The sequence below is a fragment of the Muscardinus avellanarius genome (genome assembly GCF_963383645.1).
Source record: "Muscardinus avellanarius genome assembly, chromosome: 12".
Taxonomy (NCBI): domain Eukaryota; kingdom Metazoa; phylum Chordata; class Mammalia; order Rodentia; family Gliridae; genus Muscardinus; species Muscardinus avellanarius.
Window position 1 is genome coordinate 8,749,661 of NC_137798.1, and position 23,392 is coordinate 8,773,052.

Here is a 23,392-nt window from a genome sequence, read left to right on the forward strand (position 1 = left end):
ACTGTTGTATACTCTCTAGACCACCAGAAAAATTTGTAGTTTTATTACCTACTTACATTTTAAATTATTTCAAATTGCTGTCGTATAGCTACTTTCTGTGAATCACAATTAATTTGTAAGAACTCTCTTTATACTTGTAGTACATACATGAAACATACAAATACATATATTTGTAGTATCCTACATGAATATACATATTTTCTCCTAATCTGTTGTCTTCTGACTTTGTGTATCTTATGTTTTTTGTTTTGTTTTGTTTTGTTTTGTTTTTCCTGGGAAGACTATGGGCTATTTAGAATCAGATATCTTCTCCTTTCCACAGGAGGACCATGTCATTAGACTTTGGCAGTGTTGCACTTCCGACACAGAATGAAGATGAAGAATTTGACAAAGAAGACTACGAAAGAGAAAAAGAGGTGAGTTACTCAGAAAAAAGATCCAGGCCCAGTCCTTAGCAACTGTTCTTTGTTGATCCAAATCATATCATTTCAGAGGGATTTATAATTCTCATAATGACACAAACCCTAAAGCCTGATCCTCGGACCTTTCAAAGATGGACACTCAGAACTCAACACAACTGAGTAATGCCATCAGATGGTTACATTGTGAAGCGCTTTAGGAGGCAGTGGCTGGCTTTGGGAGGAGAAGCCTTGTTTCTAGGTGCTTGGAACATTGGATGCTTCAGACAGTTCACATCCTGTTGGAGGCAGGCAACAACCAAATAAACAAGTGGATAAAGTAACTTAAGTGACATTTTATCACTGTTAGGCGACAGGTAAAGCAGGTGACAGGAAAGCATTTGGTAGGGGACTCTGGCAGATGGGGTAGTCAGCGAAGAATCCCTTGGAGCAGTCAGACTTGACTCACGAGAAGGAACCGTCCATGGGGAAGCTTGGGAAGGAGCATTCTGGGCCAAGCCACAAGTATAGAAAGCTGGGAAGCCAGGAGGAGACCCTTTGTACCTGCAGAAAAAAAACAGAAAGCCATGGTGCTGGTAATGTGTGAGCGAGGGGTGGATGGCGGGTGCGGCTCAGTGAGGATGGGCGTGAGGAGAAGCTCTGGCGGGGGCCAGTTCCTGGTAACTCATGATGAGGTGTTTGTGTTTTATTCTAAGAGCACAGGGAAGCCAATGGAGGACCTTACGTGGGGAAGCGGTGTCTGATCAGGTGTCTGAAAGATCTGTTGGGATGCTACACGTTTTATAGATTACAAAGGAATGGAGAGGAGGGAAGACCGTGCGCTTTCTCTATAAGGTGTTTAACAGAATTACTGGCGCCTAGGAAGTGCTGGCTGGGTAAATGACAGCAGTGGTTACAGAAGCAGTGGGGTTACAGGTGAGATTCAGGTACTTGTGATTCTTTTTAGTTCGAGTCACATTTCTTGCTTGGCCGTGTATGATAAGAGGTGCGGGCTTAGAATATAATTGAGCAAGGATGGGAAGGAAGACTTTGTTACCTTGAGACGTGGTAGCACACGGCTCACGGGACTGACGGCTTTGGGTAGCCGGCTGTGATGCAGTCACTGGGATTTGTGTGGGGGTATTTAGATATCTGCTGTAAAGAAGAAGAAAAAGTATTCTGACAGATGACTTTTCACTGGAGAAGCACGGAAAAGATGAGTAGGATATTACAGCGTATTGCCAGATATACTGTGTGTGAAAATGTTAAAGGGGATATTATTACGGAGGCGATTCTAGATAGTATAGAAAACAGCCATCAGGATCATCTATTTGATAGATTATATTCTGAGACACAGTTTCTAGAAGCAAAGGAGCTCTGGAAAGCTGAAATATCTAAGAATATGTGTTGCTGGCAGAGGGGAAAAGAGAAAATGTAACAAATTTAACTCTAGTAACTTCAGAAAATGATGTCAGTAATCATAGCGGTAGTGGTATCGTAGGTGAAAGCCGATTTACTCATAATTATTTTTAGTTTGATTATGGTTATAGTCTTTAGAAACTTCATGTTAGTAAAAATGTTCCTACTTTAAAAAATAAAGTAAGTTAGAGGCTAGGGAATTTCAGATTTTTAGTTACAAAATTCAGAATTTTTCTTAAAAACTCGGGTTTATAGCTCAGGAAATTAAAACAAGGATTAATAAGTGGTATGGAATTAAACTAAAAAGTTTCTGCTCATCAAAGGAAACCATCAAAGCCTAAAGGGAAAGCCTACAGAATGGGAGATCTTTATCAGCTACCATTCTGATAGAGGGCTAATATCTAGAATATACAAAGAATTTAAAAGACTTTACACTAGAAAAACAAATAACCCAATTAAGAAATGGACAACTGAACTGAATAGACACTTCACAAAAGAAGAGATACAAACGGCTAATAGATACATGAAAGAATGTTCAATGTCATTGGCATCAGGGAGATGCAAATCAAAACTAGGCTGAGATTCCATCTAACCCCAATCAGAGTGGCAAGCATAAAGAAGTGAAATAACAATCAATGTTGGTGAGGGTGTGAGGAAATAGAAATTCTTCTACACACTTGGTGGGAGTGCAAACTAGTTCACCCACTATGGAGATCAGTGTGGAGATTCCTCAGAAAACTGGGAATGGATCCACCATAGGATTCGGCTCTACCACTCCTGGGTATCTTTCCAAACGGGTTGAAATCAGAGAACTACAGTAACATACGCACGCCTATGTTCATAGCAGCACAATTTGCACTAGCCAAAATATGGAACCAACCTAGGTCTCCATCAACAGATGAATGGATTGCAAAATTATGGGAAATACACACAATGGAATTCTACTCAGCAATTAAGACGAACAAAATTAAGTCATTTGCAGGAAAATGGAAAGACCTGGAGAACATAATGTTAAGTGAGACAGGCCAACCACAAAAAGTGAAGGGTCATGTGTTTTCTCTAATATGCACAAGCTAAGGAGTAATTGGGATGTGAGAGGGACTCCAGATGATGGAGCCAGGGGGAGGTCAAGCAGAGGGGGAGGCGGACGGCAGGTTCATTAGTGGAACACTCCATTGACTATGTGTATGTATGTATTAGTCTTGGTGCTCTGTATTTGGATGGGAGGCATGGGGAGGCGGGGCACCAAGTGCTGTGTGTATGTATTTAGATTATACTGTCCTCATGATTTACATTATGATGTGAGAATATAATGCAACATTAAAAGCACATTTAAAAAATTCAGCTGTATATATACTTTGTCACTGCAAGTTAAAATAGTAATTTGGCTGGTCAATCCCAAGCTTGCTTTTATACCCAGAAGCCTTTAAATGTTTAGTCTCTTGGCCCTACAGTAGCAGAACAGTTGACTGCTTTGAGATATGAAAGAAAAGAGCAGGCTTGCTGGGTATGGTATGGTGGGAAATACCCATAATCCCTGCGCTTGGGAGGCTGAGCCGGGATTGCGGGCTCAAGGCCAGCCTCAGCAACTTAGTGAGACCCTTAGCAATTTGATGAGATCTTGTTTCAAAATAAAAATAAAATAGGGCTCAGAGGTAGAATGCCTCTGAGTTTGATCCCCAGTACTAAAAAAAGAAAGAAAGAAAGAAAGAAAGAAAGAAAGAAAGAAAGAAAGAGCAATCTTTTTCTGCTGCCTCTTCAGTGGCTTTGAGATTGCGGCTGGTGTTATACCTGCTAGCAGTAGACTAATACACACTGCTGTCTTTTCTTACCGATTCCCTTTGCATTCGGTCAACTTATGTGAGAGGATGTCTGGTGGAAGGCTGGCCAAGCACACACGTCTGCTTTGTAATGTACCCTGCGAAAGGTTTGTGGGAGCTTCTGTCTGTGTCTGAGAGGAAGGCTAGTCCTCATTCTGACCTTCTAGGATGCATTGCTAATTGGTAACATGACATGATTTACTGAGCTGTGTCTAATCGTGTTCCTTAGGAGCCAGTTGGGATTTTGTCCACATTTGCCCATAACTCAGTGAATAATAATTGTCAAATTCCAACCTCCATGTCATCCTCGTTAGCAGCTCTCCCATTATGATCTTGCCTCTGCTCTTCCTATTCCCTACATTGTATGCATTTAAGGTCAAATGGAGAAAGTGCATTTCTTTTTTTTCCATACTGGGGATGGGACCTAGGGGCATTCTATCTCTAAGCTACACCCCCAGCCCTCTTTTTTATTCTTTATTTTGAAACAGGGTCTCACTGAGTTGTGGAAGACCTCGGTAAGTAGCTGAGGCTGGCCGCGAACCTACAATTCTCCTGTCTCAGCCTCCCAAAGGCTGGGATTACAAGTGTGCACGCCACCATGCCCCGCAAGAAAGAGCATTTTGATCTTTAAGAAAGGAAAGTCACTCAGTAAATAAGTGACTGGATATTCGCAGGATATTTTAGACCAATGGAACCTCAAGACACAGACCACCACGAATAGACCCATGTTTCCAAAAAAACCTCCAAGAACTTTGTAGCGAAGTTAGATACTATAGTCATTTCTAAATGGCTAGAACTCTTACTCTGGGCCAAGACATACCAGGAGGGCATACCCACAGCCTTTTCATTAAAATTCCATTTCTTAAGCAGTCCCTAGAACAGATTAGTGCCTGAGTGAGTGAGAGATGGTATATTGTCAATATTCATAGCAATTAATGGTCACATGGATTCTTACTCCTCACAACTGAGGCACATAGCTTTTGAGAGCTGCTGATGTAGTTAGTTGTCCACGCTGCTCAGCAGACCTCATCCAAAGTGTCTGAGGCTAGCTTCTTTATAAAGCTGGCCAAAAAAGAAGAATCCAAGGCTCTTCTGTGAACTCGGTCATAATATAACAGTGAAACTTTCCAAAATGCTCTCTACCTGAAATCACTCTGGTTTCACAGTTGGCTGTCACAGAGATCGAGTTGTTTTTGTGTTAAGAATGGCTGTTATTTAGCTTCCAAGTTATTGGCAAAACCACAGCTTAAGGCAGATTGTCCTTTGGGACGCTCACAGTCTGCTGGGGTATACATGTGCCTTCTGCTAGGTCACCAGGAGTGTCTTGGTGGTTATTTCTGGATTCAGGGTAGTAAAGTTATATTCTGGAGCTGGTGGTTTGGGGTAGAATGACTCGGACATCTGTGCTCTCAAGAGATTACTGCTGCTGATGGCAGTTGAGGGATGACATACTTAAAATGAGCTCGATTACAAAGGTAGGTGGTTTAAGGAGCATCTGGCAGAGGGAAGCTCACACCCGGCATGCTGCCTAGGACTCTCCTGGTTTGTTTTGGGGGTTCTCTAACAGCGTAATCAAGCGCTGTGAGCTTAGAAATGTGTATCTGAGAGGTGAGGTTCCATTGCCTGGAATGTCCTCCACTCTTTAAAGAACAGCCTTGGCTTGATGTAATTGTGGAAACATTTTGGTATTTTGTTTCCACTAGAGGGAGTCGCAAAGCTAATATTTACATTCCATATTATTCGACTTATTAAGTGGAATTTTCTTGTCATTTCCCAAGAAAATTCAAGAAACAAACGATCCTCTTCACGTGTTTATGTTTTTCTACAGCTGTTACTCGCACCTTCTCTGGCTTGTGTCTTGTGAATTCCCCCATATCGTAGCTGTGTCTTCCAAGGACAGTCACGGCACAAAAGTGTGGGATGCTGGCGGGCAGGAGGAAAGCTTATTTATCCTCAGACGGGTAGAAACCAGCGTCTCCCAGTGGCCGACCACACATCACGTAGGAGAGGGAGCGCGGAGCTGGGAGACCAGGTTCTGGCTCCAGCCCTGGGACTTTACCGTTCACTTTGCAGTGATTGGCTCCTGGTGTTTTCCGGGCCTTGTCTTTCTCACTTCAGATGAAAGCTTTGCTTGGAGGACTCCAGTGCCCCTCTCAGCCAAAACTCCACCACGTGCCTCCGAAGCGCCCCTCAACTTCTCATAAACGTGGCCATATTTCTCTCTCAGATAGTCAGCAACTAGACAGGTTCTTCCCTGCCAACACGATGAAACCGACTTTAATGAAATACCTGTGTAAAAGCTTTTGCCTTCTGAGCACGGCGTGAGGCAGAGACTTAAGCCGTAGCTGCCGAGTTATTTTGGCCCTTCAGCCATTCCATACTGAGCCTCTTCAAGTGTGTTTTAAATGTGGTTCCTGGGTTAAAATAGATTCTGCGTAGTGTGCATCCATGAGGGCATTGTTGTGGAATTCATTTTGTAAATTTGAAGATCTTTTCAGAAGTGTACTTATCAGGAGCCTGTTTCTAAAGAGTACGACCGTTGGCCAGCCCATTGGTTTTTTTTCTCTTGGGAGGTGTGTTCTGTGGCTTGTCATCTGAGAACTGCTGAATAGTCATCTGAGAACTGAGAATAGTTGGGATTGTAGGCTCTGAAGACAGGCTGTTTACTTAAGTTGGACATCTTCACAAGAGGCTTACATATTGCCTGCTTTAAATTCTCTCCTTAACATAGGGTTACTCTAAAATGTTTTTTTTTTTTTATAAAGTCCTTTGAGATAAATACCCCCTCTCTTTTTTAGGACAGAAACATGATGTAAAAGGAGAGGAGTTGATATAATGATTCGGAATGTATTTATTTAGGCAGAGCTTTGAAGGAGCAAAAAAATTTTTTTTCTGGGGGAGATGTCTCTTAAATTATTAAATTCAGCTGAAAGGCAATAATATCCCACTGAGAGGATGGCTGCTTGCAGCCAAAGAGCAGTTGGTTGGATTTAAAATTAGTGAATGGGGTCAAATCTTGTCATTTGCAGGGATTATTATTTTTACCTTTGGATTTGTATTTGGAAGGGAGTGAATCTTTAACGAGGAATGTAGCTTCTAAAATTCCCTATCTGGGACCATGCATAGGTCAGGATGGAAAATTTGTGTTCTGTGGCACAAGGGTTAATGACCAAAAGCAAAATGTATTGGGCAGTGGGGGCGGGAGGAGGCGCACCTTGATTCTTGGACGGAGAAATGCTGGGGGTGGGATTTTATTCCCGAGTGGCTTTTTTACGAGGAATTCGCCCCGTTGAGCCTTTCTGTCCTGGAGGCTGTAGAAGTTATGGAAGATAAGGAGTAAGATCCAGCCATGCCAAAGAACATGATGGAGAAATGTTTTGAAGATGAGCTAAATGATAAAATGTTAGCATATATGTAAAACACGGGACCCTAAATACCAGAGGGATGACCTTTCTAGTTGATAAGTTAACCTCTGGGTTCAGGAGCTTTTGATTTGTTGATTGATCACACTCCTGTTTTCTTCCACGGACGCCAGTTCTCTGATATCACAAAGAAAGCTAGAATAACTGCTTAATTATTTCAGAGCTATTGCTATTTTTGTGTGGGAGGAGAATGTGCCCTTCAGATGCCCTGGTCAAGGTTCCTCTGTGTCATAAGGCCATGTCCTTGAACCTCACTGAAGGGTTAGAAGAAAATATTCTTGCTGATATACGCATAAAATATTTATTTTGTCATTAATTTCGGCCATGCAACCTGTAGAGATCGTGTGTTTCTCCATAAAGCAGCAATGCATAATTATACACAGATCAGTTTACAATGCTTTTTAAAACCTCACAGATAAGGTTCTTTTTTCCTGGTGCGTTTTGTCTCTGTAATCTGAGACAACTAGTATATGTCGATGTATTTTGTTTTGGTTTTCGTGTTTTTTGTGTGTCTCCGCTTCTTATTCTTTGTATTTTTGCTTAATTCTGCTATGGTTGATCCTCAAAATGATTTTTCAACTCCCCTGTGTGAGCAGGTAGGCAAAAATCAAAGTCTTGGTTGTTAATAGTAGTATCCGGCAAGTTTATTTATTTATTTATTTATTTATTTATTTATTTATTTATTTTTTAAATTTTATTTTATTGGTGCACTGTATTCATACATCATAGTGGGATACAAACTTTTGTAGACATACATGCACACATCGCCCAGTCAGCCCCCACCCGATCCCCACCCCATTCTCTCCCCATCCCTCCCTCCCATGCTTGGCTTAGTGGTTGACATCTAGTATTATAGCAATTTATCCAAAATTAAAAATGATAATCTCACATAACAGTTTCATTTGTCTGATACCAAGCTTTTGATGTCTTAAAGATAACATTTCAATATTTCTTTTTGCTTTCTTTCTTACCAGAGAATATTTTTTTCTTTTTTTTAGGTGAAACTATCATATATTTATTTTTCAGAAAAAAATCTATCCTGATATGGAATATGGACTCTAGATACCCAAAACAATCTCGAAGCAAAAACAAAGCTAGAAGATGTATATTTTCTGATTTCAAACCATATAAAGCTACAATAATTGAAACAGTGTAGTACTGTTCTAAAGGCAGATATATAGACCATTGGAGTTAAATACAAGCCTAGAGCTAACTTCTTCCCTATATTGTCAAGTTATTTTTGACAAGGTTTCCACGAAGATTTGGTGGTGGAAATAATAATCTTTTAACTAAATATTGTTGAAAAATAATAATTACATGGAAAAGAATAAAATTGGACCCTTACCTAATCCCACATACAAGTATTAACTCAAACTAGATAAAAGACCTAAATATAAATCTTAAGACTATAAACTTTTAGGAGAAAATCTGGGTCATAAAACCTCACAACATTGAAATTGGCAGTGATTTCTTGGATATGATTTCAATGGCACAGGCAACAGAAGAATATACAAACTCCCTAAAAAATAAAAGAAAATATTGTATATCCAAAGACAATGTAAACAGAGTTAAAAGTTACTAATAGAATTGGATAAAATATTTCCAAATGCTATATCTGAAGGTATATTAATATTCCAACTAGAAATCCTAAAAATTAACAACAATAAAGGCAAACAATACAATTTAGAGATAGGTAAAAGACTAACATAAATAATGAATCTCCACAGATAACCAATCTTAGTTGTCTGTTGGATGGAAACTCTTGTTTCTCTGGTTCTGGTGAGTGTTACCTATTTCTTCTTTGTAGTTAATCTCTTTGAGTATTTTCTCTAGCGCTGGTTTTGAAGACATAAATTCCTTCAGTTTCTGTTTGTCATGGAAGCTTCTTATTTCTCCATCTAATTTGATAGAAAGTTTTGCTGGATAGGAAATTTTTGGCTGGAAGTTGTTTTCTTTCAGAGTTTGGAATATGTTACTCCAAGCCCTTCTGGCTCTCATGACTTGGTTTGGGAAGTCTGGAGTGATTCTAATTGGTTTGCCTCTGAATGTCACTTGGCCCTTTGTTTTTGTTGCCTTTAAGATTCTCTGCTTGGCTTCCACATTGGTCATTTTGACAATTATATGGCGTGGGGATCCTCTTCTCGGATCCTGTCTAAAGGGAGTTCTATAAGTTTCCTGGATCTGTGTATCAACCTCTTGCTCTATATTTGGAAAATTTTCTGCTATTACTTCCTTGAAGAGATTGTTGATCCCTTTGGTTTCACTTTCTTTTCCCTCCTCTATTCCAATTATTCTTAGGTTAGCTCTCTTAAAATGGGCCCATATTTCTTCAATGTCAGATTCCTGCTGTTGGATATCTTTTTCTAGATTAGAAACTATGCATTCATTTTTGGATTGCTCATCTTCTAAGAACGAGATTCTGTTCTCCATGTGGTCTAATCGGTTGTTTGTGCTTTGAATTGAGGCCTTTACTTCATTAATTGCATCCTTTATCTCTTTTTGGCTCTCTCTGAGTTCTTTTCGAAGCACCTCTATTATTTCTACAGTTATTTTCCTGATTTGATCTTCTAGAAATCTCTGATTTTCTGTTTTATCAGGTTCTGATGTTGTGGGGTTGTGCACATTCATTACTTCAGTGTTATTCCTCTTTCCCATGATTTCGGAGGTTTGTGCCTTCTCTGGGTTCTTCCCTTGGGTCACTATGGCTTCACTTAAGGTGCTCTGGATCTCGAGTCTGTATTATCTCAGACCCTACTACTCCTTTACTGGGTTGTATCACAGAGTCTCCGACCCAGGGAGTCGATAGAGGCTGCTTTAAACTATGGGGGGTGCCAGGTTGCACGCTCTCCTATGGTGTGATATATCTGCCACCACCACTCCCTCACTGGGTCAAGTCCCAGGAGGCACAATACTGGGATTTCTCCTCTGTGGCCCGCAATTTGACTCACTGTTCTTGAGTACGTAGATGTAGCTGTACTGGACTCGGTGAATTCACTGCTGCTGCCGCCGCCGGTGGCAATATGGCGCCTCTGCCACGCCCTCGGCCATGAGGCTGGCGTATTTTTTCTTCTCTGGTTTTGATTTCCACTCTGAATCCCTGCAGCGTGTGCTGAGCTCAGCCACTGGGAGCTTTAAATGCTGTCTGCGCCGAAAGATCCCGCCTGGCTGTTCCGCAGTGGCTCACCTCGGCTTGCTGTAGCCGTCCGGTGAACTCGCCGCTGCCGCCGGCAGTATGGCGCTGCTGCCGCGTCCTCGGGCGCGTGTGTCTCCTCTGTGGCCCTGAGCTCTGTTCTCAGTCCGCTTTCTCTCTGGAGCCTGGTGGTTTTTTTGTTTTTCTGGTGATGGTGTTTTCTGGCTATGAAAGGCGCTCTTTTTGTGGTAATGGAGATTGGTTGTTAGCGGGACTCTTAAGCCCCGCTTTTCTCGGTCGCCATCTTCCCGGAAGTCATCCGGCAAGTTTAAAGGTAAAGATAATTTTCATTGGAAAGAAAATCCTTTTGTTTCATCTTAAAGCCAAATGGACTGAGATAATATATTATTTTTAAAAAGTAGGAATATCAGAAATATATCAGAAGCGGTATCTACGCTTTCCACCTCACACGTTATGTTTCCATTTCCAAGTTTTATTTCACAAAACTCAGATAATAATTTGGGACACTTTTTTGCAGACCCTTTATAGGATATATTTCTAAAATCATAGGTTTTAAGAAAGTTTTAAAAAATTCTAGGCCGGGTGTGGTGGCGCGCACTTGTAATCCCCGCACTTGGGAGGCAGGGACAGGAGGATGGCGCAGTTTCAAAGCCCCTCACTGGCTTAAGAGACCCTGTTTCCAAGTAAAAATATAAAATAGGTCTGGGAGTGTAGCCCGGAGAAGGGTTCCATCCCCAATTTTAAAAAAAGAATTCTAAACACGATATACAGATATGTGGAAGGTATATCCTATTTCTTTTCTACTAGTGATGGAGAAATTGGGAAACAATAAAGCACAACAACCTTCCATAGTTTAAGGCGCAGCTAATTTTTTTCTTTCCGTGATTTTAGAGTATCTAATGTCATTAAATGCCCTCATCACAGAATTTTATGGGATTGATTTATATGCTTTGGAGGGACTTAGTAAATTTGTTAAACTGGTGCTTAGTTTCTTAAAGGAAAGTCATTATAAGCAATTTTCCTACAACGTATTTGGTAACATAATATTTGATTCTTCTGATTGCTACAGTGTGTGTGTGTGTGTGTGTGTGTGTGTGTGTGTGTGTGTAGGTACTGGGAATTGAACCCAGAGGCATTCTACCTCCCAGCTACATGCCTAGCCTTATTTTTCAGTTTTTATTTTGAAACAGGATCTCACTAAGTTGCAGAGGGCCTCACTAAGTAGCTGAGGCTGGCCTCGAACCTGTGATCCTTCTGTCTCAGCCTCCCAAGTACTGGGACTGCAAACGTGTGCCACCACACCTGGCTCTGATTGCTACAAAATTTAAGACATTATATTGGGACTTGAAGAAAGAAATGTGTTGAATTTCAATTGGTATTGAATTGAAATTCAATGATATTGATGATACCTGAAAATTCAACAAATTCATCTTTTTTCTTTTTGTGGTACTGGAATGGAATCCCGGGGCTTTCTACCTCCAGGCTACACTGCCAGACTTATTTTGTATTTTATTTGGAAACAGGGTCTCACTGAGTTGCTGAGAGCCTCACTGAATTAGTAACTGAGGCAAGTTATCCCCCTGTCCTGGCCTCTCGAGGCCTGGGATTACAAGAGTGCACCACCACGCCCAGCTCAAATTCATCTTTTTATCATATTTTTTTCTTGAAACTTGAATGAATTTACATTGTCTGATTTCTGTGGACAGAATACTAAGGGTGTGACTTTTCTAGAATAAGATTGGAGGATGAAGTCAAATGATCTTTTATTAGTATTCGTGTGGTGTGTTTAAGAGTGCTGTCTGTAGAAATCGGAACCTTCCAATCCCGTTTCACACAGATGTTTTATCAGAGTGTTGAGTATTGTGTGTCTGTTTGCCCCTCGAATTAGCTGGCTGTCTACCAACTAATCCCAGGGGGGCTGAAGGGCTGTCTGGCCACCTGCTGCTGTTTTCACCACCTGGGCAAGTGCGTCTGGCAACTCAGCTCCCCCGGGTGCCTGCTTGTCAACAGCCTAGGTCCGATGACCTGTAAAACGGGCCTCTGAGATGCAAGTCAGCCCTCTGACAGCACAACACAACGATGGCACCATTCTTATGACTCGCTCTGTGTCTATAAAGAAGTCCTTCAGTTGCATTATTTAAATCTGAGACCTTGGCTGGGTGTGGTGGCACACACCTGTAATCCCCATGCTTGGGAAGTGGAGACAGGAGGATCGCACAGGTTCAAAGCCAGCCATGGCTTAAGAGACCCTGTTTCTAAATAAAAATGTAAAAATACATCTGGGAGTGTAGCCCGGAGGTAGAAGGGATTCCAGGAACCCCAGTACCACCAAAAATAAATAAATAAAATAATAAAATAAATAAAATAAATCTGAGACCTTTGTGGAACAAAAGAAAAGCCTTGCACTATAAGTCTTGATATTATCTAACCTTCTTTCCTTAAGTTATCAACACAACTCATGTGGACCTTCAGAAATTAAGTGGGGGACTTGAAAACTCCCTCGACTTGTGTGGTCGACCCCGTCACGAAGCAGTGTGGCTGGCTGCCTGCACTGCAGCCTGTGACACTGATACAGACTTTCCCGCCTCAGTTGCAGCAGTTACTCACGGACCTTCCCCATGACATGCTGGATGACGAGCCGTCCTCCCCCGAGCTCCACTATTCGGACTGCAGCGAAGACGGCGGAGACGGCGGGTAAGGACCCGAGTTCACTTCACGTGCACCGTGTTCTATCAGTCTTTTTCTCTCGATTCTCTACCAGTAATAATGTGCACAGCTGTAGCACTGATTCCTGAAATTTGGGGCAGAGGGCAAACAACACATATTAAACAAATAGCAGAATCTTGAGGAGGGGGTCTTTCTGGTATCTCTGCCCAAACAGATGATGGGCTTTCAGTCTAAAGTATCGCTTTTCCCCAAGACCACATCCGTGCGAGCAGTTGGAGGCGGAGTGGAGTGAGCATCAGATGCTGCCCAAATCCCAAAGCATCAATGTAAGTGTCTGGCAGGGACCACAGCTTTGTTGAGGGTGGGAATGGATGTTACTGCCTGAATTTTATTTTTGTTATCTAATGAAACTTGAATGAAACTCAGGTGTTGTATGGTGGAGAGACACATGGCAATGACTGGGAAGAGAATCGGAGCAGGACTGAAGACCAACGTCTCGGGTACCATCCTGTAGAAGGTGGAGACGAGGGCGGAAGTGGTTACAGCCCTCCGAGTAAACATGAACAGCCCAACTTGTATCACCTTCCCGAAAACTTTAGGCCATATCCCAAGGGCCAGATGCAGGAATTTAACAACCAGCCAGCCAACCTGATTAAATTTTCAGATCCTCAGAGGAACCATTTTCAGGTATTGTAAGAATCTGACTCTCAAGACATGTGTATGTACATGTGTATGTACAAGACATGTGTATGTACATGAATTTGCATGATGTAATGTGTGTGTTTAAGAAATGTCTGTAAGCTGGCCATGGTGGCGCACGCTTGTAATCCCAGCATTTGGGAGGCTGAGACCGGAGGATCGCGGTTCGCGGACAGTCTCAGCTACTTAGTGAGGCCTTTTGCAACTCAGTGAGACCCTGTTTCAAAATAAAGAATACAAAAAATAGGGCAGGGGTGGAGCTTGGAGGTCCAATGTCCCTACTTTATTTGGAAACAGGGTCTCACTAAGTTGCTGAGAGCCTCACTAAGTAGCTGAGGCTGGCTTCGAACTAGTGCGATCCTCCTGTCTCATCCTCCCAGGTGTAGGGAATACAAGCGTGCACCACCACGCCCGGCTTCATGATGACTTATTTTAACTACAAAAATCTCTGACTCTGTACTAACTCAGGTGAATGAACCCAAATAATTTATGCTATTTTTTGTAACAATCAAATGCAATTATAATCCTAATCCCGAAGTTTAAAATAGAAACTTTCTTGGGAAGAGTTAGAAGTCCATTAGAAGTCCCACCTACCAAAGAAGAAGTGTCCTCATTTACCGCCTTTTCGGGCCTCTTTGGTTCCCCGTGCTTCTGTGAGAAGCTCTGTGTGGGTGCCCTGACATCGGGGTGAAAGCAGTTGTTTTCTGTAGAGCACAGCATTCCATTGTCTCAATTTCCTTGCCCACCACTCTTATAACAAATTAAAGGCCAAGGACTTCAAAGCTAATACCTCTTTTGTATGGTGTTATAGCAATAGACAGGATGAATGTTAAGGAAAAACAAACCAGAAACAAAACAGAACAAAAAAGCACACCTTGGTTTTTACGATGGGAGCGTGTAATAAATAAGACCTCAGAACACAGCTAGTTGCTCTGCTTCTTAGAATTTCTCACTGACAACAGATGCCTCATCTTGCCAATTGCAGTTTGGTGTCACTCAATGACAGGTTGGTTGTTTTGGTCCGTTTAAGGTGTGCATTTTCTCTTACTCCTATCGCTAGAGACTTATTTGTTCCACAAGTCAGTGACTGTTTATTAATCATGAGGCGTGGCATCACACCGTCCCGTCGAGCATTTGTATTCTGATGTTCTCAGGATGTCCCCAGACGTCAGACTCACCTAAGTCTTGCGCAAGAAAAGCCTTCTCTATACTCTCACTGGGATCCTTGAGCTCTGTCTATGAAATTGGCTGCATTATGTCCTCAAAGGTACAAGGAAGGAATCAACGGTGTTAAACAAAAAATAAGTAGTTTTCCAGCAAATACGTCCATAAAATGTTTGGAATTATGCCACCAGAACAAAATTAAGCAGTCTAATTCAGAGTATTTTGAAAGAGATGGCAAAATCCTAATTATCAATTTCATTTATTATAATAGCAATTTGGTCCATCACAAGGTCCCGGTGGTCAAGTTGTGGAGCCCTATAAAGTAACATATAAACCTTACCAATCTTCCGTCCAGAATAATAGTTCACCAGGCCGGGAGAGGGCAGGAAACAACACATTTGAAGGCCTGCAACAGCAATTTTTAGGAGCTAATGAAAGTAAGTATCTCATTTATATTTATTTTTTTTACTCACATAGTTGGGGATTTTTGAATACTGAGTAGATATTTGAACACCTTGCAAGAAGTATTTTCTGAAATATGGCAATAGAACTGTGGTCAGTATTTTGAAAAGCTTTTATTTTTAGAGTGCTATACTGAAATATTTATAAATAAAATGATAAATACATCTAGAATTTGCTTTAAAACAGTATGTTATTGGGGGTGTAATACTGGGTAGGAGGGGTAGGAGTATGGATGAATCAGAACTGGCCCTGGGTTCCTAATTGTTGAATCTGAGTTTGTGGGGATTGATTGTGCTGTTCTTTCTTCTTTTTTATACTTGAAATCAAATTCCATAATGAAAAGTCACAAGAAAACTTCTCAACTACATATTTGGGTCATTGTAATTCATTAAGACTTTTTATGAGCCTCAGATTTTTCTTACAGGAGTCTGCTTTGGAAAACGAATACAGTTTTCTCATCAGCTTCAGATTTTTCATTATATAGAAATGTCATCTGATAAATTACCCATTACTAGCTAACTTGCTCTTTCAATTTTTACAGTTAGTGTAATACTTAGGCAACTCTGATATAAATGACTTTATATTCAGAATTTGACTTAGATTTTATTTATTTATTTCATTTTTTTTATTTTTATTTTTTCGGGTCTGGGGATGGAACCCAGAGGCATTCTACCTCTGAGCTACACCCTCTGCCCTATTTTTTATTCTTTATTTTGAAACCGGGTCTCACTGAGTTGCAGAGGGCCTCACTAAGTAGCTGAGGCTGTCCGCGAACCGCGATCCTCCAGGTCTCAGCCTGCCGAATGCTGGGATGACAAGCGTGCGCCACCACGCCCGGCTTGACTGAGATTTTAGATCCAGTTGCGTGGCACTTGTCCCCAATTTTTTTTGAAATGCGTTGGTAAACGTGATAAAAAGGACAGCATTTTGAGATGAAATGTTGGTATCAAAAAGTCAAAAGCCCCAAACCAAAACCTGTTCAGTGACTATCCTGAATTAATGTTTTGGTGCCTCTAGCCTTTTTTTTTTTTGGTCAAGCTCTCTGGCATAGTAAATAACCTCTAATTATTGGGTATGTTGGACCCCCAGTGGGATTCCAGAGTACGACTGCAAGTTGTGTTTTGTTTTGTTTTACTTACTGGGAGGAAGTCATCCTGTGTACCCTGGTTACCTGGGCTCGGTCAGAGAACACTGCATTTACATGTGGTTTCACAGTGTTACTTCCAACATGTGTTGGGGCCACAGGTAGCTAGAGGAGGAGGTCCAGAACTCACTCGCCTCTGAAGGAGCCAACAGCAAATATTAGGGTGGCCTCTCTTTGTTCCTAAGTTTTTTTTTTTTTTTTTCCAGTATTGGGGATTGAACCCAGGGGCATTCTACCTCCAAGCTACAACCCAACCCTATTTTTTATTCTTTATTTGGAAACAGGGTCTCACTGAGTTGCAAAGAGCCTCACTAAGTAGTAGCTGAGGCTGTCCTCGAACCGCGTTCCTCCTGTCTCAGCCTCCCAAATGCTGGGATTACAAGCGTGCGCCACCACGCCCGGCTTGTTCCTAAGTGTTTGTGGATTGAAGAATTGGGCAGTGTAGACAGCTTAGCTGGTTTTAGGCTGAGTAAACAGACATCACGGCAGTGGCCCCACATCTCAGCGTCTCCTCGTTTTTCTGGGCACATACTCTCTTATCACCTGTCTTCACGATCTGTGCTTTATCAAGTGGATTCATTTGTTAAGTTGGTTACCTGTTTGCATAAATTTGACATTTGAAAATTAACCAAATAACTTAATAGAGCCAGATTTGATTACAGCTTCTAAGCAAGGATAGTTTAAAAGAAAATGAGTTTGAGGAGAGGCGGAGCTCGGAGTCTGTTTGCTTTGGGGCTGGACCTGCAGTCAGGTCTAAGATCAGTTTGACTTGTAACGAAGTTTTCAGTGTTCGGTTTCTTTGGTTTAACCATCTCTTTTTAAAAGGGGACTGAATTGTTTTGTTAGCAAGTAGCTCAAACTTCCTAAATTCATTTATGACTGAGTGTGAGCTTACAGAAGGATTAATTCTAGTGGGAAATGAAGAGTATTTGTCTTTGCATAATTGAAGCATTATCCTTATACCAATTATTATTTCCATTTTTCCCCTAGTCTATCTATCTTCCTTCCTTCCTTTCTTTCTTTCTTTCTTTCTTTCTTTCTTTCTTTCTTTCTTTCTTTCTTTCTTTCGTACTGGAGATTGAACCCAGGGACATTCTACCTCCCTAGCCCTTTTTAATTTTTGTTTTGAAACAGGGTCTTGCTACATCACTTAGAGGTTTGCCGAGGCCATCTTCCAACCTGTGATCCTATCTCAGCCTCCCGAGTACTAGGATTCTGGGATTACAGGCCTGTGCCACCATGCCTGGCTCTCCTGATCTTTTTAAGTGCTCCTTAAAATGACTTTGCTTCTGAAAGAAGACTTCAGCGTTCCGTATTGATCTATTCATTAGTTAATTAATACAGCAGTTATGTGCCAACATAAATTTAGTTTTCATTCTTGCTAAAGAAAAAATATATTAAGAAATATATCTAGAAATTTTTCTTAACACTTTTTCTAGAAGCTGATTTACTTGTTTTGTTCTTGACTGTTTGAGGCCATATTACCCTGTTCTGTTGCATTTGTTATATACAGAATTTTAGCTGGCCAAACTTGTAGGGATTCGGGATTATATCCTAAACCAGTGACTCCCACACTTTTGTGGCACTGACCCGTGTACGATAAGAAGCACATTTTTTATATTGTTGATATCATCTACAATGTAAGTCAACATATGTAAATATATAAAATGGAACAAGAGTTTCACAATATAATTGTTCTTACTACAACTATATTGAGGTGCTCTGACATATCCTATTTTATCTTGATTTTAAAAAAAATGGTAGTCACAACTCAGTAAGTTGGTTTCATGTTACCCTAAGAAGTTACAGTCACAGCTTAAAAGCCACTGCCTTAAATGACCACAAATTTATATTTCGTATGTTTTTATCTATTATCTTTCATTCTAAAGTAGATTCTCCAGAAAATATGCAGATTCTTCAGCTTCAGGTTCTTAACAAAGCCAAAGAGAGACAAGTAGACAACTTGGTTGAAAAATTAAAAGAAAGTGAACGCCAAATTCGATACCTGAATCACCAGCTTCTGTTAATCAAGGGTAAGATAACGATTGCTGGGTGCTGTTGTTTGTGAACTACATCTTATTCCCAATGGCTCCATTCTACTTCTTTTCTTATTATTTTTGTTTTCTTCTTTTTTTAATATCCAATACTTTGACCAGAGGGCTCACAGTGAGTCAGACTACGCAAAACAGAAATCCAGGACTCCTGAGCCCTTGCTAGAATTCCTCTGTCCAGGACAGATTATTTTGCAGCCCTCGTTTTTTAATTAATTTCTTCTTCCCCTTTACTTTCTCCTCCCTCTTCTCTCTTAGGCCGTTTGAATGTCACTTCACTATGCCAATGGCGTCCTGCCCCAGGAAGCCGATTCCTTATGTCTTCCTTCAGATGGAATATTTCTAGTTCTGAGAGTGACTCATTCAGTGTACAGTGCTCCATTTTCTGAGCCATACAGATTAGCATAAACGCTGCAGGCCAAGTAGAAGTTAGAGGTCCTGAACTGCCTTAGGAGTTGCAGAGAAAACGGTACTCTCTCTGGTGCAAACACATAAGAGAAACACAGATTCACATGACAATCGCGAGCTCTTCCTACTGTCCCTGGTTTTGGTCAATGTCTAACTTTCATTGGAGGATGTTTCATTTCTACAAGCATTCATTTGTAGAATAATCTTACAGCTGAATTCCAGCTCATTCCCCATTTACTTTATATTGAAAAGCTCTTTTTCTGTAAGGCTCATAAAGTTTATTTTGAGAGAAGGACTTGTGAGCTGTTCAGGGCCAAGTATGTGGGAAGAATTTAAGATTCAGTCAATTACAGAGTTCACTGTAAGTAAATACAGGAGCAGCAAGTCTTTAGATCCCCTTTTAAATTATATTAGCAGGACTTTTTCACACCTATGTAGCTTCTCAGGTCAGTATATTAAAATCACTGGGAAATCTTTTGTCCCCAGAAGGAATACTAAAAACTTGAAAGGCAGTGGTCTGGATCTCTAAAATACTATCCCCACGCTACACCCCCAGCCCTCTTTTTTATTCTTTATTTTGAAACAGGGTCTCACTAAGTAAATGAGGGCCTCACTAAGTAGCTGAGGCTGTCCGTGAACCTCGATCCTCCTGTCTCAGCCTCCCAAATGCTGGGATTACAAGCGGGCGCCACCACGCTCAGCACTCAACTATTTTTTTGTTCCCGAAATGACTCCTTTTTCTGGTCTTCTCGAAACCAACCAAAGTTCATGTGTCTGATTTGAATTTAGTTCAACAACATTGATATATGATATCGATCTGACAGGGATTTTGACGATTAGGGCCCCTCTGCAGTAACCATTATATTATTTATATAAACATTTTTAACGCCCTAGATGAAAAGGATGGTTTGAACCTCAGCCTTCGAGAATCGCAGAAGCTCTTTCAGAATGGAAAAGAAAGGGAGATCCAATTGGAAGCAAAAATAAAAGCCCAGGAGACCCAAATCCAAGCATTAAAAGTCAATGAAGAGAAGGTATGGTAAAAAAGCGAGGAGAGGAAACGTTTAGTGGAGTTACTTAACAGCACTTTTGGTGGGGTGGGACTGCATTTAGAGCTTGGTGTCTTCCTGCACCAGCAGGCTGCTTCTCCCGGGCTCACAGTGGGTGAGGCAGGTGGCCCTGGCAGCTCGCGGCCATCTCTGTCCCCGCCAGCCTCTGAGATCTGCTGCCGCTGCCTCCTTCCTGTCCACGCAGGAGTTGACTTTCTTACTGCAAAGCCTCTTAGCTAGTTCTAGTCTTTTACTCTGTCCGCCAGCTCTCTAATGGCCATCTGAGTAGTGGTTCTAGAATTCAGTTTGGGTTCTGTTATTCTCTTGTCTCACGTCTTTTACCGACCCCATTTTATCTGCGGGATGCAGTATGGTATCAAGGTGACCATCAGATCCTTGGCTGTTTATCCCTCACTCTCCTCAAAGCTCACATGTGTTGTTTTTATCTACTCACACATCATCTCTCTGGAATGCCCTTCTGGTAGCACACTGCCGTGTCATTAGTAAGCCGCCACTAACAGGTTTTCTTTTCTAAATTATCCCCTGCTCCCTTCCTCAAGGCAGGTGGTCACATCCATCCCAGTACCGCAAAATCAATCAATCAATCAATCAATCAATCCATCAATCAATATAATAGACTGAGGACACGTTGAGGGTAGCCCCTGGCTGCCCCACAGTGTAGGCCCGCATTGAACACGTACTTGGTGGTCAGAGTATGTTGAATGCGTGTTGTTCAGAACTGACCGGACTTTCTACGTATGTTTTCCTATGTACACATTTCTCTATTCGTGCTCAAATACGATCATGACTGTAGCTTTTTGGTATGTTTTGAAATTGGTGAACAAAGGCTACTACACTCAATATTCTGCAAACATTTTGCAACTTTTCGCATCATTTTGTCTAGATCTTTTAAATCAACTTTTTTTTTTGGGGGGGTGAACCCAGAGCATTCTCCCTCTGAGCTACACCCTCAGCCCTTTTCATTTTTTACTTGGAAACAGGTTCTCTCGGTTGCAGAGAGTCTTGCTACATTACTGAGAATGGCATCGAACTTGGGATCCTCTCAGTCTCCCAAGTACTGGGATGATAGGCATGTGCCAACTCACCCAGCTTTCAAATTCACTTCTAATATTTTGTTAAAAAAAAAAAAAAGCTGGGCATGGTGGCGTATGTTTCTAATCCAGCATTTGGGAGGCTGAGATAGAAGGATCGCAGTTCGTGGACATCCTCAGCCGTTTGCAACTCATTGAGACCCTGTTTCAAAATAAAGAATAAAAAATAGGGCTGGGGGTGTAGCTTAGAGGTAGAATGCCCCTAGGTTCCATCCCTGGTACTGAAAAAAAAAAAAAAAATCTTGCTTGGAATTTTGATTAGTGAGGCTTTGGATTTGACTGTTTTAGAGATGAGTTAACCAAGTTTTGGGAAAGCAAATTACTTGCATATGTGTACCATGCCAGTTACTAACAAAGCATCAGAAACTCCATTTCCTGACTTAAATAGCTTCCTTCCAAGTCTTTATCCTGTTTGCTACTTTTAAAACATTTGGTGACTGGTCTTTGACTTGCCTTTAAAGTGGTGATATAATCTTCAGCTAATGGAGTAGATAGTCATTTCATTTTTGGAAATAGTAACAAGTTTGGTTACCTAGCCAAGTGGTAGGAATTTATGAAGGTTATATCATTATTATTATTATTGTTGTGGAAAGTTAAAATGAAAGCACTACAAAATAATAAGCTTGATCTGGGATAAGACTTACAGCTAAGTCCGAGGATCATTTCATGAAAGAATTTAGCCTGTTGTCTCCTTACTGGCTCCTATCCATCCTTCAAATCTTAGCTAAAAAAAAAGTCACCTTTTCAGAAAGGTCTTCAGTCCCGCTCACATGTAAAGTAGCCCATTCCTCCATATTTCTGCTTCTCTTTATCATGCTTTGGCCTCTGTTACTCTATTTTGTAATGATCTGAACTATTTTTATCTGTTTACTAGTTATTGTCTATCTCCTCCCACCAGAAAGTGGAGAGTTTAGACCTTATCTGTCGTGTCAAGTCTTCAGTGCTTAGAACTCCGCCTGGCACAAGTATCCAGGCTATTTTTTTGAGCACATGCACCAATGTCTTAGCAATGAAAGCAGTTTTGGAGTAAGTAGATGATTCCTTGTTTAAAATTTAGATTTTTGTGAGCCAGGCATGGTGGCGCACGCTTGTAATCCCAGCACTTGGGAGGCTGAGACAGGAGGATCGCACAGGTTCGAAGCCAGCCGCAGCTACTTAGTGAGGCTCTCAGCAACTTAGTGAGACCCTATTTCTAAATAAAATAGAAAATAGGTCTGGGAGTATAGCCCAGAGATAGAAAAGTCCCTGGGTTCCACCCCTAGTACCACCAAAAAAAAAAAAAAAAAAAAGAAAAATTTAGATTTTTGTGTATAATGTGTTTTTTTTTAACTTTTTCAAAGCTGACAAACTTATTAAAAAGTTAAATTACTTTTATATATTCAAAGCTTATGACTTAGTAATTTTTATAACTTGAAAATTGCATTTATTAAAAAACAGTAGTGTAAATAAAAACTAAAATAAGCCAGGTGTGAGGGTACATGCTTGTAATCCCAGCGCTTGGGAGGCTGAGACAGGAGGATCACACAGGTTCGAAGCCAGCCTCAGCTACTTAGTGAGGCTCTCAGCAACTTAGCCCCTGTTTTTTTTGTTTGTTTGTGTGTTTCTGTTTTTGTTTTGGGGTTTGGGGATGGAACCCAGGGGCATTTGACCTTCGAGCTATACCATCTGCCCTATTTTTTACTCTTTATTTTGAAACAGGGTCTCACTAAGTTGCGGAGGGCCTCACTAAGTATCTGAGGCTGTCCATGAACCATGATCTGGTCTCAGCCTCCCGAATGCTGGGATTACAAGCGTGTGCCACTACGCCTGGCTTTCTTGCTTTTCTTCTTCTTCTTCTTCTTCTTCTTTTTTTTTTTTTTTTTGGTAGCGTTGGGGATTGAACCCCAGGGGCATTCTATTTCCAAGCTACAGCCCCAGCATGATTTTTTATTCTCTATTTTGAAACAGGGTCTCACTAAATTGCAGAGGGCCTCACTAAGTAGCTGAGGCTGGCTTTGAACCTGTGTGATCCTCCTGTCTCAACCTCCCAAGTACTGGGATTACAAGCGTGCGCCACCACACCTGGATTCTTTTAGTTTTTTATTTACACTACTGTTTTTTAATAAATGGAATTTTTAAGTTAGGACAATTACTTAAGTCATAAGCTTTGACTACATTTAAGCAATTTAACTTTTTAATCTCATAAGCCTGTCAGCTTTGAGAAAGTTAAAAATAATCCACATTATACACAAAAATCAAAATTTTAAACAAGGAATCAGCTACTTACTCCAAAACTGCCTTCACAACCTGGATCTTCCTGCCTCATCCTCCCAGGTCCTGGGCTCACACGCGTGCGCCCCATGCCCGGCTCTCTGGCTTTTCGGTCTGTGGGTCACCTGTCTTCCTTGCCTTATGGCCGTGTCTGTCTTCAGAGTTACCTGTGGCTG

At 41.2% G+C, this 23,392-nt stretch overlaps 1 protein-coding gene across 1 annotated transcript in view; it reads left to right on the plus strand.

The window, feature by feature from the left end:
- Positions 1-250: 250 nt before the first annotated feature.
- CEP152 (centrosomal protein 152) overlaps positions 251-23,392 on the plus strand; it is a gene marked incomplete at its 3' end in the record, with an annotated part of 84,826 nt that continues 61,684 nt past the window's right edge. Inside the window, exons 1-7 of the mRNA XM_080707021.1 lie at positions 251-416; positions 12,801-12,904; positions 13,131-13,203; positions 13,304-13,564; positions 15,012-15,177; positions 18,239-18,379; positions 19,700-19,839. Of these exons, the coding sequence (XP_080563147.1) occupies positions 330-416; positions 12,801-12,904; positions 13,131-13,203; positions 13,304-13,564; positions 15,012-15,177; positions 18,239-18,379; positions 19,700-19,839 (972 nt within the window). The 5' untranslated portion in view covers positions 251-329. The remainder of the gene's footprint in view (positions 417-12,800; positions 12,905-13,130; positions 13,204-13,303; positions 13,565-15,011; positions 15,178-18,238; positions 18,380-19,699; positions 19,840-23,392) is intronic.